The sequence below is a fragment of the Equus caballus genome, chromosome 16 (genome assembly GCF_041296265.1).
Source record: "Equus caballus isolate H_3958 breed thoroughbred chromosome 16, TB-T2T, whole genome shotgun sequence".
Classification (NCBI taxonomy): Eukaryota; Metazoa; Chordata; class Mammalia; order Perissodactyla; family Equidae; genus Equus; species Equus caballus.
The window spans coordinates 79872842-79896809 of NC_091699.1; the positions used below are offsets into that span (position 1 = coordinate 79872842).

General features: G+C 35.9%; 2 protein-coding genes across 6 annotated transcripts in view; one reads left to right on the forward strand and one right to left on the reverse strand.

The window, feature by feature from the left end:
* The first annotated feature begins 11 nt into the window (after positions 1-11).
* On the forward strand, positions 12-12548 carry UBA5 (ubiquitin like modifier activating enzyme 5). 2 transcript variants are annotated; one of them, XM_070238155.1, is made up of 12 exons: positions 12-394; positions 2109-2154; positions 2258-2347; positions 5105-5214; positions 5507-5593; positions 6193-6277; positions 7006-7140; positions 7325-7452; positions 10075-10210; positions 10478-10553; positions 10705-10811; positions 11351-12548. In XM_070238155.1, the coding sequence occupies exons 1-12, from the start codon at positions 234-236 to the stop codon at positions 11432-11434; spliced, it is 1245 nt and encodes a 414-aa protein (XP_070094256.1). In that variant the 5' UTR covers positions 12-233; the 3' UTR covers positions 11435-12548. The 2 variants fall into 2 exon arrangements, with proteins under 2 accessions (XP_070094256.1, XP_001497519.3); XM_001497469.6 differs by having other exon boundaries at positions 7036-7140.
* Positions 12549-14144: 1596 nt separating this feature from the next.
* NPHP3 (nephrocystin 3) overlaps positions 14145-23968 on the reverse strand; it is a 37742-nt gene continuing 27918 nt past the window's right edge. For 3 of the 4 annotated variants that reach the window (XM_023620935.2, XM_023620938.2, XM_023620936.2), the window contains 8 exons: positions 23236-23425; positions 22836-23077; positions 21766-21841; positions 20468-20595; positions 18427-18667; positions 17316-17441; positions 16625-16740; positions 14145-16044 (listed from right to left, as the gene is read on the reverse strand). In XM_023620935.2, the coding sequence (XP_023476703.1) occupies positions 15864-16044; positions 16625-16740; positions 17316-17441; positions 18427-18667; positions 20468-20595; positions 21766-21841; positions 22836-23077; positions 23236-23425 (1300 nt within the window). In that variant the 3' untranslated portion in view covers positions 14145-15863. Of the gene's footprint in view, positions 16045-16624; positions 16741-17315; positions 17462-18426; positions 18668-20467; positions 20596-21765; positions 21842-22835; positions 23078-23235; positions 23426-23968 lie in introns of those variants that run through there. The other variant, XM_023620939.2, reaches the window with a different exon arrangement.

A 23968-nucleotide genomic window follows, 5' to 3' on the forward strand; every position in this document is an offset into this window, starting at 1 on the left:
ACGGGGAGCAATGACTGCAACGTACCGGAAGCGGGACTGTGGGAGCCCCGCGGGGGCGGAGGTGACGTGGCTGGCTGTGAGGGGCTGAGAGCACTTCCCCTGGCTTTTGGGCTGGGGAGGCTGCCCCTCGGTGCCTCCTCACGTATCCTCGCTGGCCCAGCAGGCCTAGCAGCGTGGGGCGGCGACGGCGGCGGCGGCCGGAGCTGGGAGCGTTGGCGGCCGGGGTCCCAGCCATGGCCGAGGCTGTGGAGCGGCTGCAGCAGCGGGTAGAGGAACTGGAGCGGGAACTGGCCCAGGAGAGAAGGCGGCGGGCCCTGGGGGGCGGCGACGGAGGAGGCGGCCGGGCCCGCATCGAGAAGATGAGCCCGGAGGTGGTGGACTCCAACCCCTACAGGTGACCTGCGTCGCGGGTCGGAGGGGGGCGAGGTCACGGGCTTGGTGGGGTCCAGAATGAGGTGCGCTCCCCTACTCTCCAGCTCACACCTCTCTCTTCCTGTTCTGGGGGTCCTGTTTCCAAACGAGCAAGACCAAGTCTTAAAACTGGTCAAAAGATGTTCTTTCTCTTTTTAAAAAACCCCAGTGAATCAGCCATATGTGCTGCTCCTGTGCCTGCTGGGGACACATCCGGTTTCCTACCGCCCCAGCCTCTTCTAGTGTACCTCGCTCTGCAAAAAACTGATAGTAGTAACTTTTAGAAGATGACATCAAATCTAAAACCTGCTAAGCATAAACTATGATTTTCATAAAGGCTTCTCAGTGTTACTTAAATTGGGGGCGTGGTGGAGAAAGCTGGATTCCCTCTAAAGCCATTCGACTTTGCCAGTCCTGTCCGCTTCTCTCCTTTCTTGGAAGATTTGCTAATCAGCAGGCCGAATACAGCGCCGTGGTTAAGGGTCAGCACTCCAGAGCCAAGACTGATGGAATTCATAATCCCAACTCTTAGTAGCTGAGTACCTTTCAGTACTCTAAACATTTAGTACTGTATTTTCTATCTCATTTGCACCATCTGTCTATTAAAATGCTACATAGGAGATGGCTCTTGTCCCCCCAGCTCTACTAGTACATGGAAATTTAATAAAGGTCAGCCTTAATTTTTAGAATTGTTCGTTCAGCAAATATTTAGCACCTTTTCATCTCCAGCTCTCCTGGATGATATTTTCTACCATTTGTTAAGTATTTTTATGCACAGACATTGAGGATACAAAGTAGACATGGTCATTTCCTTCCAGAGATTACCAGATGAGTGTGTGAGAGAGAGAAAGGTAAACATGAGATTACAAGACAGAGTTGTAAGAATTGTGATAAAGTACTGGATATCGAGATACATAGGAGAGAGGTTTGTAGGTGCTCAGCATCATTTTAACTGCATCAAGTGATATAAAAGAAAGCAAGCCCCTGACCTTCAAAGACCTTTTACTTTAGTTTGAGAGACTCAGTGGTTGTGGAATAATGATCAACAAACACAAGTAATGTAAAATTATGTGGTATAGAATATAATTATAAGCATGTGGGGAAAATGGAGAGGCGAGCACAGGCTTTAAAATGGGAAAACCTGGTTTCAAATACTGGCTCAGAAACCCAGCTCTGAATACTTGTCTGCCCCTTAGCTGAACCTGGGCATACAATAAGTGCTAACTAAAAGTGGACGTCATCCATTTGGGGCAGAGGCCACGAGTGAGTGGAATTGCAGCCATGAGATTATTCTTGATGCTTAACATTAAATGTGAGTGTTAAAACATTAAATATTTACATATACTAAGAAAGCGTGGAAAATGTTGAAGTTTCGCTTTGACCCATCTCATCTAGACACTTAACATTTAAGTCAGTAGTCTCAATCTTGTGTATACCTTAGAACGTCTGAGGTGCTTTTAAAAAAAAAAACTTGTTGCACAGGCTACACCTGGGAGGGTAGTCAGGCATCGGGGCTTTTAAAGCTGCCCAGGTGACTTAGTTTCATTTGGTAAAAGCCAGCTGAAAGATTTCTCCTCTTTTAAAGAATGAGTAATGATTGAGTTTTTGTGTTTGTTTTCTGTGATGATGTCTGTGTACCTGTATCACTATTAATTAAAAGATTGTAAACTTTAAAACATTTTTTTCTTTGTTTTAAGCCGCCTGATGGCATTGAAACGAATGGGAATTGTAAGCGACTATGAGGTATGATAGGCCTTTTTAAGTTTTGAAGATGATTTCAGTAAATGGAAATTTTTGATGACATTTTTGATGTTAACCCACACGTATATAATTTTGCATTTCACAGAAAATTCGTACCTTTGCTGTAGCAATAGTAGGTGTTGGTGGAGTTGGTAGTGTGACTGCTGAAATGCTGACAAGATGTGGCATTGGTAAGGTAAAAATATTTCTCTTTGCCTATCATATAGGGAACCTACTCACTTCTGAAGTAAATCAGGTACAATTAGGATTCTTTTCTCATTAATAATTGTTTATTGATTTGTGGTGTTTTTATTCAGATTATTCTTTCTGCCTGAGGGAGTTAAGACATAACCCTATCAAAATGGAAGCTGATATTGTTGCTAATTAAACAAGGACTACCTAATTGTGTTCAGGAACTTGTTCATTTGGGGTAATATATAAACAGTTTGGATTTAAGTGTTTTAGGTATAGAAGCTTAGGAAAGAAGGCAGTTAAATTGATAAAGTGTGTGAATGAAACACTGAAACATCTAACAAATGTTTTTTAAACACACGCTTTATACAAGACAGACTAGAAAGCATATACATTTCTTCCTCTTGAAATTGAAGTAGGGAATGCTCCAGATTTTTTTTTAACCCATACGTTTTTTCACTTGTTTCTAAAATTGATTTAGATTGTGGGTAGGAAGAAGTGACCTTATACCAGAAATCAGTCTACCAGTCTTAGATTTATAAGGCCAAAGTCCATGATGTTAGATATGTAGTGGCTGAACACATAAAATTTTCCACAATTATAAACCCTTTAATTTGTCATTTTGATAAAGCAAGCATTTTCCCACACAGTTTATCAATGCTTTTTAATATGTTGGTCCACTCCATGACCCAAATTCTTAAAAGAAAGTGGTTTCAAAGTTGGCGTTCATTTACCAGTATAGAAAAGATAACACCAAAATACTAAAGATGTTTATTAACATCTTAAAGTCTTTTGAGAGGTTTACAAAAGCCAGCCAACAATTGCTTATAGCTGACATAAGTACCCTGGCTCATTGACCAACGATAGTAGAGATCATGGAGATCTGTGATTCTCGTGTTTGAGTATATATCAGAATTACTTAGAAGGCTTGTTAAAACACAGATTGCCAGACCGTACCTTACTGGTTTTGATTCTCTAGGTTTCAGGTGGACCTAAGAGTTTGAATGTCTAACAAGTTCCCACAATTTCTTAAAGTGTCCCAGGGACTATAAGAACTGCTGGATCCTTGCTACTCAAAAGTCTGTTCCCTGAAGTAGTAGCATCAGCATCTGCTTGTTATAAATGAAGACTGCCGGGCCCTATCCCAGACATGCTAAATCAGAATCTGTATTTCAACAAATTGTCCAGTTGATTCATATGCATGGTACAGTTGGGGAAGTGCTCCTGTATTGCTAACAAGCTCCAGGTGATGCTGCTAGCCCAGGCCACCATTTTGAGTAGTAAGGATTCAGAACAGTGGTTATCAAATATTGCTATAATTAGAATCACCTGGGAAGTTGAAAAAAATTCTGATGTCTGGACTGCACCCCATAATAGGTTTAACAGAATCTCTGGGCATGAGACCTAGACATCTGTATTTTTTAAAACTCCCTGGGTGATTCCAAAGTACACTCAAGTTTGTCAGCTAAAGATCTACATAGGTGAGTTTCAGAACTCTTTCTTCAATATGTAAAAGCGATAAACAAGAAGCTAATTCATAGGGTTAAGTAGGGAAGTGGAGGGTTCGAGACCCATAGCCTGCTTCTTATCCCTGAAAGTTTCTGAAATCCCCAGGGCACCCTGGATCACCAGATCTAGATCAGCTGCTTTATTTTACAGGTGAGGATACAGGCCTAAAATGTGAAAGTGACTTACTCACGATCAGAGCTAATTAGTGGCAGTTACAACTCACACCTCCTGTCCCCAAATTTAGGATTTCTTGAAACTTACTCATAAACCAGCTGTGAGGCTGAAACTCAAATTTGGTACTTAGTCTGACCTAATAAATTGTTGAATGAGTTTAAATGAACCATATTTTGGAGACTCTCAGTAGGGTTAGAAAATTATCATAGAGTGCATAAGTGATATATTTTCTATCAAGATATTAAGGTTTACCTAGGTGTTGTTTTTATGGGCTGGGTTAATTTCTTTTAGTTTCTGTATTGAGAAGAAAATCCCATTTTTGTTTTTATTGTTAAATTTAGGATACTGAGACTTGTATTAGAAAGTCACAAAATTTTAGATCAAGGAGAGGACCTTGGAAATCCTTGAGTTCTTACTGATGTTCTTACTGATGAGAAATAGAATCTTTTGGCCATTTAAAAATTGTGTGTGTGACAAATGCTGTCATACCTAAACATATAGCAAGAAATAACAATTAATTGGTTGGTTAGAAATTCTATTTGGAATAATGTTTTAGCCATGGCATGGGTATGTATAGTGTTATATTCACAAAAGGAGTCATGTTTTACTAAGCTTTAAGTTATGACATTTATCTTATTTAAAAATTTCATTTATCTAATGGTTCTTCGCTTTTAGCAAAAATCAGAGTGAGGTAGGAATTTTGACCAGTTTTTAAAAATTGGAATGAACATTAATTTCTCAGCAAATTGGTTAGAAAGGCAGTACAGCAGTGTGGTCAGGGTGCCAATGCTGGATTGAGAATGCCTGAATTTGGGTCCCATTTCCACTGTGTATTAACTGAGTAGCTTTTGGGCAAGTGCCCTAGTTGTCTCATTTCTAACAGGATAATAGTATCTGTGTACTTACCTCAAATGAGCATTAAATGAGTTAATATATGGCACCTAGTGCTTCAGAGTTAGCTGTTATTACTGTCAAACTGGTAAACCCGTCAAATGTAAAGCCCGATAGTTTATTCTCTGTTGTTTTTGGTTTGTTTTTTGGTATGTTTTTCATTAGAATACCACTGTTTTCATTTTAGTTGCTACTCTTTGACTATGACAAGGTGGAACTGGCCAATATGAACAGACTTTTCTTCCAGCCTCATCAAGCAGGATTAAGTAAAGTTCAAGCAGCAGAACATACTTTGAGGTAAATGGAATAGTAGTTAAAGACCATATTTAGTAAAATCTTGCTTTGTGTATTTGGTATAAGGTAGCTTAATGTATAAATGGACCTGAATTTTTCTCTATAAAAATTCAGGCTTCTCTTGTATAAAAAATTCTCTTGCCTCTTAGATCTAGATTGGCAACCTTTTCTGTATAGGGCCAGATAGTAAATATTTTAGGCTTTTAAATGATCTTTAACTCTTTTAGTTGTTTTTCCTGCTTTCTTGTACTATTCCTCTAGTAGTTTTTATAATCATTCCCTTTTTCCCTGTTAGGAACATTAATCCTGATGTTCTTTTTGAAGTCCACAACTACAATATAACCACAGTAGAAAATTTTCAACATTTCATGGATAGAATAAGGTAAAATTTTATTTATGAATATTTTGTACAGTGTGTCCTGGTCAGTTAAACAAGTATCATTAGAAAATAAGACTGATTAATTCAATGATTTGGTAGATGACATATTTTTGTTTTTAAAAGTTAATTTTTGTGTGATTTTTATGTATTAGGAGCTCAGTAAAAAGTATTATGATATAACAAGAGAGCCTCAATTATAAGTTCTGTGTTCTAGATTATATTTCTGTTTGAAAGTGGGTTTCTGCACACTGTCAATACCACTGAAATATTAAATTGTACTCAATTAGCTTTTAACTTTTACTGCATTTACATTTATAGTGAAATATGAATAAAAGTCTGAAAGCTGATAGAGAAATGGTACTTTTTGTGAACAGACTTTATACTGCTTGCACCCTTGTACAAGAAGTACTGTAGTATCATTGACATATTCATAATACTTACTCAATACTCTATATACTGGATCTTTAATATTAAATACTTTTTATGTCATAATTATACTCAAACATTTACTCAAAGAATAAATGTGTGACTGAGCAAAGTCTGATTAGAATGTGTTTTGCGTCCTGATTTTTTTTCAAGTAAAATTTATTTTCTTTGCCTAGTAATGGTGGATTAGAAGAGGGAAAATCTGTTGATCTAGTTCTTAGCTGTGTGGACAATTTTGAAGCTCGAATGACAATAAACACAGTGAGTATTCCGATTGTGTAAGGTGTTACACTCGTGGATTTATCTGTTTTCCTGTATAGTCTATCAGTATGTATTCTCTATCCTAAAAATAGTTCCCTATTTAAAGCCTTTTATAATGTGTGTTATTTATTTTTTGTGTTCTGTTAGCATTCTTTTGAAATTTATTCTAATAGCTATGGTACCTATCTAGCTTTGCTGCAGTGGCATATGTTTCAGTATCCTACTCTTTCTTATGCCAATAGAGGAAACTATAAAATATCAGATACTTATGGTGTACGATTTTTAAAATGAATATCTTATACTTTCTTATTCTTGGTCAGAATTGGTTTTAACTTTTGTTAATTTATTTTTAAGTAAATGTATAAAAATGTATAAATTGCCTACAAACATAGTTTCTCAAAAATAAAACTGAATTCTTTTTCTTTTGGATTATTGTATTTTCAACTTTTCAACTGGTTTTTGTTGAAATTATTTTAGAAAAATGAAGTTTTACATTAATAAAAAATCCAACAAACTGTAGCTCAGTTTAATTAGATATTTATTGACTGCTTACTTGAATGCTATCAGTTTACTTTTTAAATAGAGAGTGGCAATTGCCAAGGAATTCCATTTACAGCTTTGCTCTTTTATTCTGAAAATTAAGTTTTAAAAACCCTTGGTAGTCCATTTAGTGAAATCCCAGTTTTTTATGAAAAGAACTTATGGTAAATTATTTCTTGCTCTTTTATGTTCCTGTGTTTTCACATATTTCTACTAAGGCTTGTAATGAACTTGGACAAATATGGATGGAGTCTGGGGTCAGTGAAAATGCAGTTTCAGGGCATATACAGCTCATAATTCCTGGAGAATCTGCTTGTTTTGCGGTATGTATGTGTGATTCATTTTGGGTTATTTTTCACTGTTAAGTAGAGTTCCTAGGGGCATTCAAAATGTATTACAATTCAAAGAAAAAACAAACTTTGAACGTGATGGACCGCTGTTCGGAACATCTTATACTTTTTCCCCCTTTCTGTTGAGATGTATTTTCTTTTATTCTTTTTCATGTAGTGTGCTCCACCACTTGTAGTTGCGGCAAATATTGATGAAAAGACTCTGAAGCGAGAGGGTGTTTGTGCAGCCAGTCTTCCTACCACTATGGGAGTCGTTGCTGGGATCTTGGTACAAAATGTGCTAAAGTGAGTGAGGGCTCATTTTTCTGAATTGTCTTGTTTGCTTTTGATAAAAATAAATATATTCCATGAAGCATTTCAAATATTAGAATTACCAGCTAAGTATTTCATTTAGTTTTTTAAAATTTAGTTTTAAATATACATATATTTTTAAGTTTTATATATATAATGTGTGTATATTTTTATTTATATATAAATAATGTATTTAATTTATATATTAATATTACATATATTAATACATGTTTGTGTTACTCTCTGCATTTGGAATACCTCTTGTTCAGTGGTACAGTGGCATTAATGTATTCATTTATGAAGCATTAACCAAGTGATTTAAATCTCTGCAGGTTTGACCAAAGGGTGTAGAATAAGGCATAAATGCACTTGCTTCCACTATCTTGATTGAACTCTTAATAAAAATAATATAAATGTGATTGAATATTAACCAGGGTAATATCTCTGCTATCCAAAAACAGATATCCAGCAACCATACCATCTAAACTATAGCTAAAAAGGACAGAGGTTTCTTTGAAGCTAAAATTAATGTCAAAGAGTTTTTGAACCAACTCACACCTTATTAAAAGCAGAACCCCTTTAAGTGTTCCCTAAACTAGGCTGTTTTTATCCCACTTTACAACTGTAGTAAAGTTATTTTTCGTAAGCCTCCAAACTAATAAGAACAAAGTGCCGCACAATACAGGGAGGCATTCTGATATCAGAAGTGTCAGCTGCTAGCAGGGAAATTGTAAAAAGCATACTTAAGAATGCTCAAGGCAACTACCTAAGGCTATTTCATAGAAGAGTAAATAACCTGTGTAAACTTCAGTAGGCCCTATCTAAACAAAACATTTTATAGTATGATACAAAAAAGGGAGAAAAAAAATTTATGGCTACAAAGTATTCTCTTATGGATGTGTCATATTTAGCCAGCCTTCTGTTGATGGACATAGCCAGCCCTGGTGGTCTAGTGGTTAAGATTCAGCACTCTTACCTCCGTGGCCCAGGTTCGTTTCCTGGTCAGGGAACACACTACCTGTCTGTTGGCTGTCATATTGTGGCAGCTATGTGTTTCTATGATGTTAAAAGCTATGCCACTGGTATTTCAAATACCGGCAGGGTCACCCATGGTGGACAGGTTTCAGTGGGGCTTCCAGACTTAAGACAGGCTAGGAAGAAGGACCTGGCCACCCACTTCCAAAAAAATTGGCCATGAATAGCAGTGGAGCATTGTCTGATATGGCACCAGAAGGTGAGATGATGGCACAAAAAGGCCAGGCAGGGTTCAGCTTTGCCATACACAGGATCATTAGGATTCAGAATCGACTGCACAGCACTAAGAACAACTACTGATGGATATTTAGGCTACTTAACAGATTTTTTTGCTATTATGAAAAATGCTGCAAACAACATCTTGCATATATCTTTGTATACTAGAGTTTTGTGATGTGGATTTTTTTTTTTTTTGGTGAGGATGGCGGCCCTGAGCTAACATCTGTAGCCAGTCCTCCTCTTTTTGCTTGAGGAAGATTGTCACTGAGCTAACATCTGTGACAATCTTCCTCTGTTTTGTATGTGGGACGCTGCCACAGCATGGCTTGACAAACGGTGTGCAGGTCCGTGCCTGGGATCTGAACCCGCAAACCCTGGGGCTGCCAAAGCTGAGTGTGTGAACTTCACCACCACACCATTGGGATGGCTGCCAGTGTGGATTTTTAAAAGTGGAATTTCTGAGTTTATGCAATATTTATTTTCATAGATATTACTACATTTTTCCTTCAAAAGGATTGTACGTTTCCATCAGTGTAGGAGTACCTGGTTCACCCACACCTTTGATAACATTGAATATCATCAAACTCTTTAATCTTTATCAATATGACAGGTGAAAATTGGGCATCATTTTAACTTTCAGTTACTTGTGAAAAGAGTTGAGCACTTATATTTTTCTGTGAATTGTTTGCTCATATTCTTTGCTCAGTTTTTGTCTTTCCTTGTATATATTAAGAACATGCATTTGCAAATACTTTGTGTTATTTATCTTTTGCACATGATTTTTCCTCTCTATATAAGCTTCTAAAAGAAATCAGATTTGACTAGAAGGGAGCATAAGGGAGCTTTATGGCATATTGGAAATGCTCTGTATTTTGATCTGGTAGTGATTACATGGGTGAATACTTTTGTAAAATTTTATTGAGCTGTACATTTAAGATTTTAAACTTTACAGTAAGTTATATATAAAAACTTTAAAAAGTTAAAGTAGTTGGATTTAGCACCACGTCTCAGGGATTTTTAATATACACTTCTTCCACATTTTAACCTCTCTGAAGTCAATATGCTTCTTAAAGTTGTTGACACGTCATAGTTTAATTGGCAGCATTTTATCTTTATTAGAGGTTCAAAAAATAATAGTGCATTCTACGGTTGATGAAATGGAGTAATCTTTTCTTTCCTTCATTCCTTCAATAAATATTTACTATGAGCCAGACCCAGTAACAAGACAAAAAAATTGTTTTCTTGGTTGCTTGTTAAAAAAATCATTACCTGCTTCAAAATCATTTTTTAAAAATTAAATTAATTTCTTCTAATACTTCTATGGGTTTATTTATTCAAGTCTACTTTGCTTTATTTTTCTAGGTTTCTGTTAAATTTTGGTACTGTTAGTTTTTACCTTGGATACAATGCAATGCAGGATTTTTTCCCTACTATGTCCATGAAGCCAAATCCTCAGTGTGATGACAGAAATTGCAGGAAGCAGCAGGAAGAATATAAGGTATGTGTCAATCTGTCAGAATGTATGAGATCGTATTGCATAGGACAAAAACTTAAGAAGGAACAATTATTTAGATTTGCAGTGCAAGATAAATGGATTCTGGATTTTTTAAAGTTTTCATTTATTCACTGTGCTTCAAAAATGAAAATTCTGTTCAAAGTCCTTTCTTGCTTTTGGTAAGATTAAAGAGCTTGTCTGAATTCTTGATTAATGCTTCAGAGAACTGAGAATGAGTGAAAACACTTTGACACTGTTTGATTTCTAAAGAAAAAGGTGGCAGCACTGCCCAGACAGGAAGTTGTTCAAGAAGAGGAAGAGATAATACATGAGGACAACGAGTGGGGTAGGCATTCTTTCATAAATTGAAACGGCAGCGTAAAACATTATCTTTTATGGGAGGGAACCTAATTATAATTAAGATTATACAAATTTTGAATAATATTGCTCATTAAGTTCCTTAAAAAACTGTTATAAGATCAAATTTAATTCTATAGGTATTGAGTTGGTATCTGAGGTTTCAGAAGAGGAACTGAAAAACTCTTCAGGACTAGTTCCTGACTTACCCGAAGGAATCACAGTGGCATATACAATTCCCAAAAAGGTACATCTGAAATCTGATTTACCATAAGCAAATATCTTATAAGAGAAAATGTCTGTCTTCTCTCATCTTCATCCTGCTTTATAATGCCAATGCAGTATTTCCTGTTTCAGATACTTTACACTGTAGGTATTAAGATGTGTGAAAGAGAGACGTACTCTGTGTTAATATGGAAATATACACAACACATTTTAAACTGTTTGAAAATAGAAATAAAATAGTTTTGTTCACTCATTAATGAATCAAGTGAAATAGATTTTTATTTTAACGAAGATAATCATTTTTACATATTGATTTAGCCACAATACCATTTAAAAATACCACTTTAGTAGAGGTCTCAAGAATATTGAGATTACTGCCTTTAAATCAAAAGACTGGTGGGGAAAGCAAAGGACTTTGTCTCTCTTAAAAATTAGAAGGCATATTAAAATTTACTTTGCAAACTTGTTGAACATAGTTAAAGCTTACTGATTGATTATATATTCCTAAACATCAAGAATTTTATATGGTTACTTTTTTCACTTTCCCTCATTTGTTGATAGCAAGAAGATTCTGTACCTGAGTTAACAGTGGAAGATTCTGGTGAAAGCTTGGAGGACCTCATGGCCAAGATGAAAAATATGTAGATATAATGGACTGCCCTATATTTTATTTCCTGTGTTTAAACCTATTCCCTTGAAATTTAAAAAAATTTTAAAACTGAAAAACTTAGGGCAATATCAGTTGATGTATAATCTTCACTAATTATTACACTTTTTGAAAATTCTGTGACTGTTGCTTGTTGTGTCCCCCCACCCCCACCAAACTAAATCAGTAACTCTCTTAAAACTCAGGTTTCATTCTAGTAAGAAAACTTCAAAGGATTATTGTAGGCAGTTATGAATCTTATTGAAAACTTAGCCATTGAAATGTTTTGGCCTTTTGGGAGGGTCGGAAGAAAGGACCAATTTGATGCTCTATTCCTTTTCTTTCCAGTAATCCTTTGTGGTCTGTAGCCTGAGGCCATGGACAATAAAGTAGTACGTGGTCCTCAGATATAGAGAAAAGGACAAGAGGTACAACCTGTTGATTAGAGCTAGCAGGCATCCACTCACTGTGTTTGGAATTGCTCTCTACAAGAAAACTGCCCACTTACTACTAACTTGGCCAAGAATGAATTGAACATAGTTGACCTGTAAAATAAAAACATCCAATGTTTCCTGATGAAATACAAGCTGAAATGTAGTCACTGGAAAAGTTTGTAAGTTCATATATTCAAAACAAGACAAAGGCAAGTAAACTGAAGCTTTCTTCATAGACAGACTTTCAGGAAGTACAAATTATATTTCTGCACTGACCAGGGAAAAGAAATCATTGCATCTGTGGAACATATATCTGGAGTCACTGTACTTTGAGGAGCAAGGGATAAATTTAGGCTAAGACCATCTAGGTTATACCCAACATATGGGCCACCTTCTCAATACTTTGTTTAAATTTGTTTCCCTAGGTAATTAGAGATTGGCAAAGGTTTATCCTGGATAGTGGGCATAAAAGAGGCGTAAATTGTCTCTGCAATGACTGATATGTATTTATTCACTGAAAAAGTGACTATCATTTTCCCTGATCTTGACCACTAAATTGTAAATTGGTAAACTGGTTTTCTCTGTAGTTGTATACAAATAATGGAGGCTTAGAGAACCTTCGTTGAAATAAATTCCCAATGTTTTGGAGACCAATAAAGAACATGCATGTGTAACCTTATCCATAGGCTGTTACTATGCTAATCCCATATTTTGATGATTTTTTGCTTTGAAGAAAGAATGTCTAAATTGTATCTCTAGGGGGAAAATGTTAGTAAAAAATTAAAAGTGTGTGTATTGGGCCGGCCTGGTGGCGCAGCGGTGAAGCCTGCACATTGTTTTGGCGACCTGGGGTTTGCGAGTTCGGATCCCGGGTGTGGACATGGCACCGCTTGGCAAGCCATGCTGGGGTAGGCGTCCCACATATAAAGTACAGGAAGATGGGCATGGGTTTTAGCTCAGGGCCAGTCTTCCTCAGCAAAAAGAGGAGGATTGCTAGCAGATGTTAGCTCAGGGCTGATCTTCCTCAAAAAAAAAAAAAAATTAAAAGTGTATTCCCCATTTGTAAAATAAAGTTCTAAAAACTAATTTCAGAAAGCCCCAAATGTCAAACATGTTTGATGTATTAGTTTTGAGATTCTTGGATGGTATTGTGATTCTTATGTTTAGAGTGATGTCAGGAAAGTATGGGGATAATTTTTCTGGCCTTGAAACTTAATGTTGCTTTTGTAGGGCATTTACCATTTAAAAAAATTTAGTGTACTCATCTGTAAAATAACTTTTCTAGTTACTAGAGATGTTTTCGAATTTCAAACAAATGCAGTCTTTCTAAATCCCATTCCTTTGGAACCTCTGGTACACTAATTTGGTAAAGCTTTACTTATACTTTTAAAATTTTATAGTTTGGTAAAGTATAATGGCTAGAAATCATCATCTTCTAAAGACCTTTTTTCCACTCTTAACTTGGCACTGCACACTGCTGGTGTCTTATATTGCACCAAATCTTATCTAAGTTATCTAATTTTTTTGTCTAGTTATCTTTCATTAAAAAATTATTCAATTATTTTACTAGAAAGAAATCTGGTAAACAGGTATCTTTTGCAACCTAGAGTGTTCTCTTGACTGCATACCATGAAAACTTGTATACGTAGGCAGCTGATTATGAGAAATTAATCACTGAATTGTACATTACTAAATAAGCCCATAGTGCTTGACCAGATTTATAAACACTATTGTTTCTAAAGTGAAAGATGGAAACATACTCCCAAAACTGCCTTAGCACAAAGGCTCTAAATTATAGTAAAACAAACAATATATTCAACTTTAATCCCTTCCTCATTGTTAATGGGAAGTTAATTTATGGTACTCAAGTGTTTTATGTAGTGAAGAAAATATGTCCTGTGAGTTTCTTCACATACAAATACTCTCTGAATACCTACAGACACATGGACCAACACAGAAAGGTAATAACCTTTTAAGAATATTTGAGGAAGCTTTGACTGCCACCCTTGGATTTTTTTTTCATATTTCTCTTTCTGTAAAGTATTAATGAAAATTATAACTACCACAATATGGATCCTACCAATTCAGATTCATAATGGAGTTGTCTGAAAGCGACCTTTTTCAGTGTAAAGGGGTACATTAATGTGAACATAATATTCCTATTTGAGAACCTCAAATATACACAAATGTCTGTCAGCTATTTTTATCTTTTTAAGTAGGCATTCTACGTGAAAACATTTGAGTTGGTAGTGCAATAAGTAGCAAGATCAAGATATAGTTTTAAAAATTTTATTTAAACTTAAATCTTTTGAAATAGTCATCTGCCAAGTGTAGTTAATGAATTTTGAATATTACAATTTCCCACTTTTTGTATGTTTTTCCAAGTCCAAATTTTGTAGGAACAAAGAATAAATGCATATTATTCTTTTGCTAGTTTTTCCTTTTTTCAGGATTCTCCTACAATATTCATCTCAGATTATTTTCTAAAGCATTTAAACTTAATATTAAATATACCACTAAATAATCAAATTTTAAACTCTAATAGCTTAATTCTAAAATCAATGGTTTATTTGTGAATTCAGTTAATTACTTTGGCCTTTCATAGCTGGCAAACCCAGAAAGATGTGTTATGGTCATATTTTATCTTCTTTTTTTGTTTTGAACTTCTCCCAAAAGGCAGAAAAAGGATACTCATAAGATACTACCTAGTTTCTTTTACGTCACCACTATAGTGCCTCAGAGTTAGATCACTGTGTTTCAAACCTATATGCATACGGAATCACCTGGGAATCTAGCTAAGCTGCAAATTCTGATTCGGTAGGTCGGGGGACTGGCTCAAGAGTCTGAATTTTTAATGAGCTCCCAGATAGTGCTGATGATCCTGGTTCATGGGCCACCCTGTGCGTAATCAAGTCTTAGCATTAACCAAAATCCTGTAGAATCACCGAAGCTCAAACTGAGCAAACTACTCAGTGGATATTGACCACATTCAAGCTTTTTTTCCAACGTATTTCTTAATTATGTAAATATAACCCTCTTGTATAAACTGGAGTGGGAAAAAACTTGAAATTGCACTTTTAAAACAGTGACGTATGGTTACTACATCTTTCACCTTTACAATTAATACTTGTCAGAATCTTGCAAGTATTAAAATCGAAGATTTTATTATATACAATACATAAATGGTACAAAACTATATCCAAAATGTGGCAATATTTATAAAATCTAAAAAATACTTAATTTTCAGTATAAAATAGCAGACTCCTTTGAGTGAGATAAATGAAGAGGCAGATTTAGGCTATTTGAGAGGAGAATGTCATGTCCATCTTTTGGGAAAGGTCAAACAAAGAATGCCAAAGAGCTTGATTTGTTACTGCATGAATGTCTTCAGATCATGCAGGTACATACTACACAGGAAAACATATAATGTAGAGAGCACAGAAAGCAGAGGGCTTGGCCCAATCTGTTTGAGGGAAAGGTAGAATAAAAAAATAGCAGTAAGAGATTTCTGTTATTCATTTTACAGAAGACAGGTCATACTTTTCATAAACATTATCCCTTTATTCCTTGAAACTTTTCTTTGAGGTAGAAAATTGGGCCAGACTGCTGAAAAGCAAGACAAGGAATGGTGAGGCTAAAGTAGCTTTTGAGAGATGAATCATGGAAATTCTTGAACTCTTTGTCTTAACTGCTCTGCCAGCTCTTGCTGACCAGAGACCAATCCACTCTTCATGATCAACTCTTCATGTCATGTTAGGATTCTAATATCTATATCCTTGGATTCCATACAATAGTTAATTCTTTTAAACAACTAAAACCGACACAATCATGACTCAAACTTCAGTGTAGTCCAATACAATTTCATACAAATAGTTAAATGACACAAAGTAAAAATTTCTTAAAAATATTTCTTAATTTTTAAAGTCTAATGATCCAAATGTTTCTTAATTATTTTGCCCTAAGGTGCATTTGTAATGAATTATAATTGCTGCTATTACCTTTGTCCTTGATGAAGGAAAACATTAGGAGAATTGGTTGTTTTTAAGCTAAATGTATCTCCACTTGACGAGTGTCGGGAAGGAGCTTTTCCACCCAAAAGTGACGTTTCTGCTTCTTTTATTTCCATTGCCCTTTTGTATAGTTCAGCAGCTTTTTCAAAATCCCCTTCTTCATAGCTTTGAAAGAGAAAAATTCTTAAAATGAGAATATAACCTCTTAACAATTCTAAATGACCTTATACAATACAGAAAACCAAACAGTGAATAATTGATCATTTTTTCCACTGCATTCACTCAGGCAGACCACTAGAATAGAATACCCAAACTGTTCTCCTTTCTATCTGTACTACTAAGGAACATTTCAGTGTCTCGCGGACACCATTAAGACCACGTTGTAATGGATGCAGTGAGATGGCTAAGGGAAGTTAGCTATTCTCTGCATCCTGAGATAAACAAACACAAAGCAAAGTCAACACGTACTGAATGGTAAATTAGCTCTGAGGATTACCCGCAGAGCTGGTTACTTGCAAATGTAAACCTTCCTTCACTACTGTCATGATACACTCCTCTACAAAATAGATCACGCAGCCTTCATTTTGCTTCTGGATACTACTTTAGTATTTCTTGTAGATCAACCAATAACGACCCCTCCAGCCTCCAAGAAAAAACCTATTCAACAATAAATATTTTGTTCTATGATAAGTAAAGGTGTTCTAAAAGGGAGTTTGGCTGTATGAGGAAAATGAAAAATTCTTACCTAAGCACAGCTAAATTTTTTAATGTTTCTCCAACTCGAGGATGCATCCGACCCAGGCTGTCTTCGTAAATCTTTAATGCTCTTTCATATAATGGCAAAGCTTCAATGTGTTTTTTCTTAATAAAAAAAGTAACGCTCACTTGAGCACAGTGGTTTCTGAAATTACTATTAATATATTCTAGACTAAGCTGACTTACTTGCGTAAGCACTTTAAAAATGTTAATATCCTCCTACTAGATGTACAACAGATTAATATATGAATAATCATAATGGGAGAAGCAGTATAGTAGAAAGGTGGAAACCTGTGTTTTAGACCTGGCTTGTTAACCACCAATCTTAATCCAATTATGTATGCACAAACCTGTTTCTTTATTGCCCAGTGAGTACCACACCTATTTCTCACCCATCACAGGCAAACGCCACAGCTTAAAGACAAAATTAGCTATAGAGATGTAGGGAGTCTCCAGAATTTAAAAATGAACTGAACGCTCAGTCGGTGTTGACACTAGGAGGAAGTGACTATCTTGCAAATGGAACTTGGATGATTTCTCCAGTACTAAAGGAAGCATTAGTAGGTAAATAATCTTAAATTTCCTTGAATTATTTTTACTGTGCCATATCTGTTCATGTTTACCTATATTTCACACCTTAAAACTATTCATTTATAAAGAGTTAAGGTGTGGGAACTTACCATTTGGCTGTGGAGAACAGCTAGGTTCACCAAGGCAGTTGCTACGCTAGGGTGCTTTGGGCCAAAGGATTTCTGCCGAATTTCAACAGCCAGCTCATACAAAGGTACAGCTTTGTCAAGTTTCCCCTAGAAAACAAAAGTGAAGTCTAACAAAAATATTACAGCAATAAATACCATCTGATCAGAGCTTTTTCCATAAATAAAATTTTGTATTAAAAAGTAATTTTGAGAAAAAAAATTCAGAAGCGTTTCCTCCCAGTTTAATGGTGAAGTTTCTAGATAATTGCAATCTAATAGGATATGTAGGTAAAGCTATATTGAATGTAAAAACACTTCCTATGATAATTCAGAGAGCCCTTTAGGATCACCCATTATTACTCACTGTTTCTGGTGAAGTAAAAACATGCCAGTTAAAGTATGTTTGCTACTATATATAATTTAGAAATGGAATCAAAATGAAAATTCATTTCCCATCAAATCCCTTCCAGATTTTTCTAAATATTTCTTTTTACTTGAAAGTTGGCAGAAATAGCAACAACAGATCCTTCTTGCTAAAACGTCAACTTCAGTGCCAGAGGACCAGCCAGGGTCTCACAAGCAAAGTCCACCGAGTCTGTGTGGCTCTGACTGTGCTGAATGAAAGCAGACTTCTCTGGCACTTTTCTGGAGAAAAGCTATAAAAATTCCAAACATCACTCAGGCTAGAACGCTACATCAAAGAAGGGTTACGTTTAATTGTAGGCAAAGAAAAAGAGTGAAATTAAAATGCTCATTTAATCGACTACAAAGATGCCGCCTTCAGCCCTGCACTGGGCGATTTGTCATGTTTATGGCAACTTAACACTGGCTGAATTCAGAGCTTCTAATTAGAATGCTGATGAATACACTTGTATTTGGACTGTATTTAACAAAACCAAACCTGTACCTTAAGTCTGAAATAATATTGTTAAATGTTTTAACTCAGCTATTTGTTAAAAAATTAAATCATTATGATTTAAAAGCTCACAGAAAATAATCTATCAATCAGAAGACAAATTATTTTGCTGATAGTAATTATGGCTTTATTGATATATTATAAAACACATGTGTAAGCATGCCAAGGAGTACTTACCATTTTCTTATATAAGATTGCAAGATGCTTCACTGTATAAGCCAAAGAAGGGTGATCAGGAGCTAATGCTCGCCTCCGAATGTCTAACGCTCTTTCATAAAGTTCTTCCGCTTTATCATACTGTTTCTTTTCATTGCATAGAGCCGCCAGATTATTCAAAGACTGGGCACAGTCAGGGTGATCTGGTCCTAGAACTCGCTCCCTCATTTCTAAGGAACGCTTCAGAAACTGGTCAGCTGTTCTGTGAACAAAAGCCCAAAATGGTTTAAACAATTTATTCTCTAGAAGTGAGAACTCCTAGCCCTAGTTACATGGAGAACTGAAGTGCTTTTATTCTTAAGTCCAAGGTAGTTAAAATGAAAGATTCAGCTCAAAATCTTCTCTCCCTCTTTCCCACTTCTCATCCCTTCCCTCCCTTTTCCAAAAATTAAAAATGCTTTCCTGGTAGTGTGAGGGCCTAAAATATCTGGATGATTGCCTCAATTCTCCACTTCTTAAAGACAAGCCCATAAATATTTTCCAAAACAAACTTCACACCTTTAATATTATTAGACGTAACTTAAAGATTTTGGTGTTCACTCTTTCTCCCTTTGGAGTTAATACTAAATAATTTTTTTTTATTGAGGTAACATTGGTTTATAACATTATATAAATTTCATGTGTACATCATTATATTTTGACTTCTGTATAGACTACATTGTGTTCCCCACCAAAAGTCTAGTTGCCATCCATCACCATACATATGTGCCCTTTTGCCCAGCCCCCGACCCCCTTCCCCTCTGGTAGCCACCAATCTGTTCTCTGTATCTATGTGTTAGTTTATCTTCCACATAGGAATGAAATCATATGGTAATTGTCTCTCTCAGTCTGACTTATTTCAGTTAGCATAATACCTTCAAGGTCCATCCATGTTGTCACAAATGGCAAAATTTCTTTTTTTAATGGCTAAGTAATACCACATCTTCTTTATCAGAAGATATTTTGCAATTCATATGTCTAAGGAGTTAATATCCAAAATATATAAAGAACTTATAGAACTCAAAAACAAAAAACAACTCGATAAAAAAATGGGCGGAGGATATGAACAGACATTTTTTCCAAAGAAGATATACAGATGGCCAACAGGCATATGAAAATATGTTCACCATCACTAATTATTAAAGAAATACAAAATGAAAACTACAATGAGAGGTCACCTCACGGCTGTCAGAATGGCTATTATTAAAAAGACAAGAAATAACAAGTGTTAGAGAAGATGTGGAGAAAAGGGAACTCTCATACACCGCTGGTGGGAATATAAACTGGTGCAGCCACTATGGAAAACAGTATGGAAATTTCTCAAAAAATTAAAAATAGAAACACCATATGATCCAACTATTCTACTTCTGGGTATTTAGCCAAAGAACATGAAAACACTAATTCAAAAAAATATATGCACCCTTATGTTCACTGCAGCATTATTCACAGTAGCCGAGACTTGGAAGCAACAGTAAGTGCTCATCAATGGATGAATGGGTAAATAATTTTAAATAAAAGAACACTTTGTGAAGTGGGCTAAATATCTGTTAAATTTTTCTGTTATTCCAAGTGTCAAATTTGTTATACTTTTCTGACATCCAAAGAAGTCCCAAAACACTTCTTTTTCAGAAAGTATAAATATGAACGCCTTTTTGTGTCTTTTAAATCATATAAACTAAGACTAAAACTAGCAGCCATCTACATTCTTTATTCTCCCTTAGGGCCAGGTTTCTTCTTCTGGGAGGTCTCATGCACAATATCTACACAAACTTACTTTTCACAAACATATAAAACATACTAGGGAAGCTACAGAATAACTTTTTAGTTGCTAAAGAAAACATGAAAGGAAACAGCAGAGACAATGCTAAGGTCTTTGTTAAGTGTGGCTATGTTCTTAACATACATAAAATGTGGCATGGTTTCTATCAATTTTTTCTAGCTTGACTTGATAGAAATGTAAAACAGCTTCGCATCTGGGAGACAAAATGGATACTGTTTTTCTTATTAACACCATGGTACTCACTCTAGGTTATTCTGCAGATAGTAGAGAACGCCCAGTTCATTGAGAGTCCGAGCATTGTCAGGTGTGTCCTTACCTAACGTCAGCTCTTCTAACTGCAGGGCCCGTCTACGTAAAAGGGCAAATCCATACTGGAGCAAACACAAAAAATTCACAGTCACTGAGTGAGTGCAGTCTGATTCTGAAGCAATATGCTGGGGTTCTAAAGTCCTTCTCTTTTTGTTCCCTTTAAAGTAGGTTACACTTATTTTAAGAATCATGCTGAATTAATCTAATGGTTATTGAAAATACACATACTTCCCACAAGTCATCTCATTCTAAAATTCATTAAAAACTATTTTGTGAAAACAATTATACTTTAGCAAAGTGAGTTGAATCCCAAAGTAGTTCAAAAAGATCAGGAAACAATTAACTTGCAGATATTTACCAACTCCACATTGCTAAACGAAAAATCAGGTACTTACAACCGCACTTAGCACGTGTAACTAGTAGAAAAATAAGTCGTGGAGATTGAATGCACCGTATAGTGAATGTAGACAACAATATTGTATTATAATCATCAAACTTGCTGAGAGACCAGCATCTTAATTATTCCCACCACAAAAAAGAAATGATAATTATGACATGATAGAGGTGCTAACTATCGCTACAATGGCAACCATAACACAATATATAAATGTATCAAATCAACATGTTGTACCTCTTAAATTTATACAATGTTATATGTCGAATATATTTCAATAAAAAATTGCACAAAGCATTTTAAGTTAAACATACTATATTTAGATTTTATCAGCAGTTTAGAAAAATGAAAAAATTTTTTTGTGCTCAACAGTAAGAATTTCTTCAAATTTGAATCTAATATAAAACGTTGACTAAATTTCTTTTATTCCCTTTTCCAAACCTTTAAAGAAAAGAATTGAAGCAGCTTTAAAGTCCATCTTCCCAAATCTAACCTTCAAGTTAACTTTATAGTTCCATTTTTAAAAATTAAAAAAAAATTTCCCAGCTTTACCGGGATATTATTGACATATAACATTGTAAAGTTTAAGGTGTACAACATGGTGTTTATCAAATGATTACCACAGTATACAGGTTCCACTTTTCAAAAGTTTACTGAGCTCTTCTCAGTAGTACTAATATTTAAACATATTATAAATAAGAGAAGGTTAATCAGTACTTTTTTGGAAGTCGCTTTAAAGTTCTTAAACATGTGAGGTTTATGGATCTATATTATGATATTCAGAGATGCTCTTTTCCCCTTTGGTTCAAAACACAACACAAAAGAAATCTTTCATTACCAAGTTGCCTTTTCTCCTTGTAGCTTTCTGACGAATTTTAAAGGATTTTTTCCTAAAATGTTCAGCTTGTTCATACCTTAAAAAAAAAAAGTAAAGTCAAATGAAAGAAACATATGTCCAAAGTATCATACTTCAGTGAAATGAAAGCACTAGTGTGAAGCCTTTTTTGGTAATTAAATACAGCATTATTTCTAGAAGATAGTCACATGAAATTAAAAATCTTTAATAAAAATCTTCATAGCAAAATCTGACAAATAAATCTAGTCCTCCAAGTAGCTGATTTAACTCATTTTGAGTCTCTAAAGGGCAACCTAACTAAATGCAAATCCAAAATTTTAGTTTGCTATATTATCTTCTTCCGCACAGGCTAATTTTTGGTCAAAACGTAAATGTGAAATTCACACAAAATTTGTGTGAAATGCTACTTCTAGAAGTTAAGAGAAAAAATTCCCATATGTATCACTCATGATGGAGCAAAAGAAATGACTTCTGATAGAGGAAGAAATGCCACTCAGTGGGAACCTAATAGGTATGGGAGACTTTTTATTATACCTGGGATAGGCAAACTTTCTCTCTAAAGGGCTAGACAGTAACATTTTAGGCTTTGTGGGCTACATGGTCTCTGTTGTAATTACGGAACTCTGCTATTGAGGCATGGAAGCAACCATAGACCATATGTAAATGAAAAAATGTGGCTGTGTTCCAATACAACCTTATTTACAAACCTAGGGCTGTCTGTACTTGGCTTACAGACAATGGTTTGCCACTCTCTCTATTAGTAACACACTCAATATAGTCAGTGAAGGAGCCTGGATTCAAACTCAACTATATGACTCCAAAGTCCATGCTCTATCCTCCACACAGCTTCAAACAGAGACGAATCTTGTAGTTCTAACTTTCTGTTTACCCCATGAAGACCCAGACTAAGAATAATATTTGAACATGGTGGAGTCAAAAGAACAAAGCATAAGGAAAAGTACACGGCCACAGAACAAAGCCTACCTCATAAGTACATTAAGAACTGTTAACTCCCTGTCATAAAACCAGAGCATTACTGATCTAAATCTTACTTATTTTGTTTCTGGTACAAAGTTGCAAGTGCCTCAAGTTCACGAGCAATCTGTGGATGGTCTGCACCGTAGGCGTTTTCTGAGATTTCCAATGCCTGTTTATACAGTTGTTCTGCATTGCCAAACTTCTTCCACTGCACGTACACACTTGCTAGCTGGTGGAGGGACTGAGCTACTCTTGGGTGATCTGGATCTAAAGCTGTTTCCCGAATTTCTAGAGACCTCTGCAAAGGCACCACAGCCTGAAGGGGAAAAAAAGGCCAAAGGCCAATTAGAGTGAGTGGAATGCTGTAAGATCTGCCATCTGATTAGCATAACACAGGAAAGCTGCATTAACTCCCGGAAAGGAGGGAAGAGTAACATGGAAACCCCACAGTCTCTGACTCCCTGCTGAGGTTACCTGACTGAGAAGGCCTAGATCCTTGAGAAATCGCCCCAGGGTTTCATAAAGGTCTGCTAAGCAAATCATGTTCTCCTCGCCTTCACAGTTTTTCTCATACTGCTTCAAGGAATCAAAGTACTCTGCTGCCATCGCGCTTTTGTCTTTGCCAACAAACTGCCAGTAACTCAGCAACTCGGCAAAGTGTCCTCTGTTTCAACACATAACAGTAATTTAATGAGAAACAAACTTTAAAACCCACTATTGCATGAAAACGCCAGAATGCATTTCAAGCTATCGACAATTTATTAGTCGGCAAGTGCAGTGTAGTGAGGTGAGACTGCGACTTGGCCGCATGGCCACCTGCACCCACGGCTTTCTGGCTGCCTGATCACATGCAGGCTGTCTGACCTCTGACGTCTCATCATCCTCATCTGCAGAAATGGGGACACCGACACTACCTGCCTCAGGTGTGACCACGAAATGACGGCACACAGCAAGCACTCCATAGTGTTGGCTGTTACCATTCATATGATATGGCTACTCCCAGTGCAAGTCTATCGGATTCCTTTTTAGACATTTCATGCTTTGCAGCCAACTGCTGAGTTCACCCAAAAACTTGTTTTAAATGACAGAAATTAGAACAGAAGAAACTAATGAAACCGGGCGAACTTAGAATATCTGCTTTGGTGTATTTTCATCAAGGAATTGAATGATAAAAGTCAGCTTACTCATCTGTGGTTGATATTAAGTA